This window comes from Martes martes (assembly GCF_963455335.1).
Source record: "Martes martes genome assembly, chromosome: 4".
Classification (NCBI taxonomy): Eukaryota; Metazoa; Chordata; class Mammalia; order Carnivora; family Mustelidae; genus Martes; species Martes martes.
This window is the reverse complement of record NC_137891.1, coordinates 85,529,146-85,536,159: the sequence shown is the minus strand read 5'-3', so window position 1 is coordinate 85,536,159 and position 7,014 is coordinate 85,529,146. Positions and strand designations below refer to the sequence as shown.

At 41.5% G+C, this 7,014-nt stretch overlaps 1 protein-coding gene across 1 annotated transcript; it reads right to left on the bottom strand.

The window, feature by feature from the left end:
• Positions 1 to 1,516: 1,516 nt before the first annotated feature.
• Positions 1,517 to 7,014, bottom strand: TCHHL1 (trichohyalin like 1). The gene is made up of 3 exons (XM_080802246.1): positions 6,974 to 7,014; positions 5,525 to 5,680; positions 1,517 to 5,046 (listed from the first exon to the last, which is right to left on the bottom strand). Exons 2-3 carry the CDS (start codon positions 5,660 to 5,662, stop codon positions 2,476 to 2,478), a joined length of 2,709 nt encoding a protein of 902 aa, XP_080658372.1. The 5' UTR covers positions 5,663 to 5,680; positions 6,974 to 7,014; the 3' UTR covers positions 1,517 to 2,475.

Sequence of the window (7,014 nt, the reverse complement as noted above, 5' to 3'; positions counted from 1 at the left end):
GTCACTGTTTGTCTCTCCCTCCCTCATTAGAATACAAGCTCCAAGACAGGGAGTACCTGTTTGTCTTTCCACTTCTGTATTTCTAATTCTTCACCCAGTATTTGAACTAACAAATTTTTAAATAAAAATTTTGGAATGAATGAATGAAATGATATTGAATTTGGGCCCCATAGGATAAGAAAGATTTGGACATTCAATAAAAGGAACATTATTTTAGTGTAGGGTACTTGAAGACCCAAAGGGAGTGGAGAATGAAAGGTGGATCTGGAAAATGGACTTATGGAAGACTATGGAGATACATTAGTGGATTAGATATGGAGAATAAGAGAAATCAAATGATGATTCCAAAATTTGTGCCTTTGAAGCCTGATAGAATGGGGATAGAAAGGACAGAATCTGGGAAACTGGGAAATTGGGAAGACAAACCAGTTTAATGGGAAACGATTGGCAGTCTCAGGGGTCATATCTCATGAGCAATTGCACAGACTGAATTGAAGTGCACATTCAAGTCTGAACAAGGTGAGTTGAGACTCATCATTGTAGAGACACTAATAATTTGGGCTAAGGACAGTTTCTCAGAGGAAGAAAGTCCAGGAAGGAAGAGCCTGAGGTCTTGGGAACTGGATAAGAAGAATCCACAAGAGATGGGGAAGAACCAGTGAAGTGAGAGACAGTCATCAGTATAGCTTCTCTTACAAATTTATTTATAACCTTTGTCATTTTTGTGGTTCCTGATATATATTGCCAGTTGCTTGTGAAAAAGACTGATGAGTTTAAGCTTTTATATATATATATATGTATGTGTGTGTGTGTGTGTATTTTGTGAGTTGTCTCATGTCACCTGATCATTAAAGAGATTTATATATATATATATGCACACATATATGTATATATCTATAGATATACATATATATATATTTAAATAAGGATTTTCATTCATGTTCAAAACTAGAATGAAAAAAAAAGAAAAAATGAAAAAAAAGTAGAATGAAAAGAGCTGAAAATGTTGGAGGGGGAGGATATAAAGGAGAATTTTAGATTCTAGAAGATGTATGAGATGAAGTGGAAGAATATTGAATCTCAAAGGCAGGATGCAATGGGAGATGGGGCATTTTGACTTCAGGAAACATTTTTATGATATCTATTTTATTCCTTTTCTGGGTTATTACTAGCTCTGAGGCATCATCCTTTATTTATTTATTTATTTACTTAAAGATTTATTTATTTATTTCAGAGAGAGTTCAGGGGGAGGGCTGGAGGAAAGGGGAGAGAGAAACTTTAGGCAGACTTCACACTCAGCACAGATCCCCATGTGGGGCTTGCTTGTACAACCCTGGGATCAGGACCTGAGCCAAAACCAAAAGTGGACTGTTTAATGGACTGTGCCACCTAGGTGCCCCTAATTACAGTCTTTAAAAATAACCACATATCATCTAAGATTGTTTTTGTTTCTGATCAGTGTTTCCAAGGCTAGGTGGAGAATAAAGGGGAACAAAAAGAACTAACAAAAGATATTAATCATGAAGTTTTTTATTTCCTACTTTTGATACAATGCTGTCAGCAAACCATATTGGTAAACATTTTGTAGACTTAGTAGATCGTAAGAGCTTCTGATGGAATCAAGCATACATTAGATTTATATTCTGATTGCTTATTTGAGCCAGAAACTCTGAAAACACTGTGTAAGGAGTGAGATTTAATAGAAATTTGCTGAATGAATAAATGAACAAATGAACGAATCTATGGCATAGATTAAGTTGCGCCTGGACATTAAGATAAAGTCATGAATCTATTCAGATTGGGTGCTAGAAAGTCATAATTATTTTGAATTATGGTGATATCTGAGATTATCTTGAAGGATAAAATTTTAGGGTAAACTTGAACTCTGTTAGGGTAGGTCATGAAGCAGAATAATCTGCATCTATGGATTAATTACATTTTATGATTATAAGGTGGTATTGCAGAGTCTCATACTCACTATTGCCATCTTATAAAAAGCCAACAAATCAAAGAAATTGGCACCTGTTAAAGATATGCAAGGAAATTTTCTATTTTTAGTAACAGGTAAATTGTGAAAAACTGTCTCATGAGAAGATCCATTAATACTTTCTTATTTGCTTTTGTAGAAATCTAGGAAGGGAATTTAAATTTTTTAAAAAGATTTTATTTCAGAGAGAGGGGAGAAAGCACACAAGCAGGAACAGGGGGAGGGGTCAGGGCAGAGGGAGAAGCAAACTCCCTGCTGAGCAGGGAGTCCGGGGCTCTGTCCCAGGACCCTGGGGTCATGACTTGAGCAGAAGGCAGATGCTTAACAGACTGAGCCACCCACAGGTCCCTAGGTCTGGAATTTAAAGGATTATCAATTTGCATCTGAATGTGTGCTTATAAGTGTTGAGGGTGACAGGGAGGGAAGAAGTCTGGGACATGTTGAGATGTTAAGAAGTTCCTTGGAACTTCTCCTGGGATCATAATGATTCATTGCTCTTTGGTGCTTGCCTCCTTTTGTAGTACTGGTTTCTTTTCCTGAGGGTAGCTCTGCTTATCTTCTGAGGCTTGGGGAGCTGATGTTTGCTGTGCATCAGCAGGATCTGCATCAGGGAGACATTCCCTGGTGTAATGTAATGCTTGGCTGTCACTGAAGATGATAGGACAATCTGAGATCTCATTGGTGAGGGGTGCACTTGACTGGTTGTTGAGGAGCTCTGGGCTTGATGACCTAGCTGTCTGAGCTTGATTTTGCTGCTCCATTTGGGTCATGTCCTTCTGTTGCAGTATCTTCTCTTGCAGGTACTGGTACAGAGGACTGGAATAGACAGTACCCCTCTCTACAAAACCAAGTTCTTGGTTCTTCTGCATCTTCTCTTCAAGTCTGGACTGGGGGACTGAAACATCATATCTTTTCTTGGCTGGATTTTGTTGGTCATTGGCTTCTGCTAACTCTTGGGGGCTTTCATCCTCTTCCAATGTTGCAGGTTCCTCTCTTTCAAGGTGAGTTTTGGGGGATGCTGAATTGTCCTCATCTAGATTTTTTACTGGAGTGTCCTGGGTCTCTGGTGTCCTACCTTCTTCTCCTTTGGTACTTGGGCCTTGGACCTTTAGCTTTCTTCTGCTGTCTTCCTTTGCTGGAAGCTGCTTTATGGAAAACTGGTCAGTGAAGTCTGCCTCCAGGGACTTTCTGTCTTCACCTCTTGCTGTGGACTCCTGTGCCTTCGGATGTCCATCGGGGTACACAGCTGGACCTGGACCTTTTGTCCCCGAGCCCAGACTTCTGTCCTCTTCTCTGGTAGCCCTTTCTGGTTCCTCAGTGAGTTGCTTATCCTGTTCTTCAACTCTGACTGCCAGCACCACATCCTCCTCAGTTCTGCTTTCCTCACGCAGTGCTACCTGTTTCTCAGTGTCTGGGTTACCATTGTGACTTCTTTCCACAGACTCTCTGAGAGGGTCTCCTTGATTCTGGGAATCCCCTTGCACAGGCAGGTCATTTGTCTCTGAGTTGTTATCACCATCCTCTGGAGTCAGGCTGTTGGGAATTTCAGAAGAACTCTCATTATTCTGTGTGACTGTAGGCTTGGGATCCTCTTCCTGGTAACCATCATCGTCCGTGACTGGCTTGTCATGAGTCTTGTTGACCCTCTTATTTTCCTCTCCAGACTGGTTCTTGAGTGGTGCTAATTCCTGTGTTCTTTCTCTTGCTCCTGGTGTCCCTTCTGCTGCAGGGAAATTTTTGCTGCTCATAAGTGCTGTTGCTGTGCTTTCCTCAGCATGTCTTGCCTCTTCTTCTGGGGTGACTGTTTTTTCAATTTCAGGATGGTTCTGATCTCCTCCTTCTGAGCTTGACTCTTGTGTTTTAGAACCTGCTTCAGCATCCCTTTTTTTTGATGACTTTTGGAGTTCCTGATACTTTCCATCCTGTGGTTGGTCTTCCAGGGTTAGTAGCTGAATTTCTATCTCATTTTCTTCCTGTTCTGCTGTTCCATGGACCTCAGGGCCTCTCCTCTCTTTCCTTATAGTCCTAACATCAGGTGTTTCTGAAACATTTCTGTTATCACCTTGGATAGGCAGGTCCTTTGTTTCTTGTTCTTTTTCTTGTGCTGGTGATTCTTGGGTTTCAGATTCTCTGCCATCATCCCCAAGTTCGGCTGGATTCTTTGTCTCAGGTGGTGTCCTGTCGGCATCCTCTCCTTGTCCTTGGATCTCGGATGTTCTATCATCATCCTCACGATCAGTTGGTTTCTCTGTCTGCAGTGGTTTCTGGGCAGCAGCTTGTTTTGGCAGGTCAGCAGGCTCTGAATTGGGCTCATAATTTCCTGGCAGTGATAGTTCTTGTGTTTTAGAATGTTCCTTAACACCCTTTTCTGTTGTAACATCCTGATCTTTGGAAGGCCTCTGTGTTGTTTTTTCTGGTGGAGAACTTTGTGTTCTTAGGTTCTCTTCCTGTTCTCCACATTGATCCCTTGTCTTAGTGATACTTTGCTCCCCGACTAGTTTATCTCCCTCCATGGGACTCTTCTTATCCTGTTCCTCCTGCTTTGTGGGACTGTCAGTCTGTTCTGATTCTGCTATTGTCTTATTTGTCTCAAGTTGAGCCCCATTGTCTCCTGTTGCTGACACATCTTGGGCCACCTCCTGGCTCTGTTGATCTCCTTCCAGGTGTTGGTTCTTAGGGTCATTGTGCCAAGGTTCTTCTACTGGCAGTTTGCAAGTCTTGGTGTTTTCAACCCCATTGTGTCCAACTGCTCCCCTTTCTGTAGGGTTGAACTGAGCTGATGATGTCATTCCTGAAGGAGGTACAGCTCTGTCTTGAGTTGGTGGAGTTCGCTCTGTCCACTGGCCAGTGCAACTGGTCACCTGAAGATCCATATCATCAGGTTTCTCCTCTAGATTAGACACTTGTCTTGGTTCTGATTTTAGTAATGATTGTATATCAAGATAGGAGAGGTTCAATAAGCTGAAGATTGCAAGAACAAATTCATCAAAACTGATGGTGCCACTGCTGTCAGTATCCAGAAGGTTCAAGTTTCTTTCCACAGCATGAATGGCACGTGGCTGCATGAAAACACAGTGAGAAATCAGCCTATTTATATGTGGTTAAGCACCCTGAGTGTTTGCATATATCCCAAGAATCCTCTTTTTTTTTTTTTTAAATCTTATTCCTCAGGAACTAGTGAAATTTCCCAAATAGGAAGAAATTGTTGATTCTAGATGCCATTTTTCATCAGAGAGCTATGCTAAGAAGGAGTTTTTATATCACTGTGAGTTGCATTTCGATATATACTGGCTCATGACTCCTCTCAGAACCTACTTTGCTGAAGAATAGCTCCAGTGAGGAAAACCTTTTTCTCCTTTGTAAGACTGATTAAGCAATTGCACAGAGCTGAGACTGAAGAAAGTTGTTCAAGAATAGTGAGTGCCAAGAGTTGATAGCCAAATGTAAAACAGGCAGGGATCACCTATGCCCATCTTGCATAGATTATGGAGAAAGGGTAAGTGGGGGAGAATTTCCACAACTCTCTGAACACCTTACCTGAAGGATGTCCCCAAACTCGCCCTGGATGAGCAGTTTCAGCTCTGTGCAGGTTAGTGTTGCCTTGTCACCATCCTCCTGGGCATACTTGTGGAATGTCTTGATTACGCAGAGGACATCTTTCAGGAGCTGAGCCATCTTTCCCAACTCAGTAGACTGTGAGAAAGAATAAACAAATCTTGTTTCCTAGGAAGAGTCCTTCAGGAAGGAGATACCTAAGTCATCCTTTTTCTGTCTTTCTCCCAGTTCCACTGCCATCATCTGTTCTGTTCTGTCTATCTATCTCTATTAAGATATTGTATCTGCATTACAGTGATTTAGTTTTGTACCAGAGAATGTCGGTGAGATCAGATCTGGCACAGGTGGGTATAGAAGCAACACTTTGTCCCATCCTGTGGAAAACAGTGACACTCGTTTCTTCAGAGAAAGCTTTATTGCAAAAGGAATTGGAAAAAGAGCACAAATGTAAGTACTAAAATGCACAAATGATGTCAACAGAATGGGACCAATCCTTCCAGCCTTAACTGAGAGTGTCTACCTGTTTTTTCCTACCTTGGGTCAGTCTAACTCCTCTTCTTAAGAAAGTACAATTTTTACAGTTAGTAAAGCTTCTGGAGAAAAGAGAAGTAATGCCAAGAAAATCAATCCCTATATATGCAGGCTGAAGCAACATGTTTTTATTATTTATTTATTTTTAAAGATTTTATTTATTTATTTGACAGAAAGATCACAAATAGGCAGAGAGGCAGGCAGAGAGAGAGGGGGAAGCAGGCTCCCTGTTGAGCAGAGAGCCTGATGTGGGGCTCAGTTCGAGGACCCTGAGATCATGACCTGAGCCAAAGGCAGAGGCTTAATCCACTAAGCCACCCAGGCACCCCTGAAGCAACATGTTTTTACCAAGAAGACATGGTTCAGTGAACCCACTGGTAAAACAAATAGAATCTTGACCCCTCAGTCATTACCCATTATTTAAATGACTCTGTATTTTCATTTTAGAATAGCTCTGAGTCCCATGTCTTGTTAAATAGTATTCATGGCTATGTCATATAGTTTATTATTTTTTTAAAAAGATTTTATTTATTTATTTGACAGAGAGAGCAAGAGAGCACAAGCAGGCAGAACAGCAGAGGGAGAGGGAAAAGCAGGCTCCCCACTGAGCAGGGGCTTGATCCAAGGACCTTGGGATCATGACCTGAGCCGAAGGCATTTGCTTAACCAACTGAGCCACCCAGGTGTCCCAGTTTATATTTTTTAAAAAAGACAATGATTAAAGAAGTTCCAAAGCAAAGAATGTATCTGGGGGGCCGGAGCTCCCAGTTTAGTGGAATTAATTGTGGTCAAATTAGACTTGGGGTATGTCCCCTCTGGAATCCTTACACAATCTCACATATAAGCAGAGCAGCAACCGAGATCCCAAGTATGCTCAAGCATATGGTCTATGAGACTTACCTTGTTCACGAATGAGAGCAAGTAGAATAAAATGGGCAGCG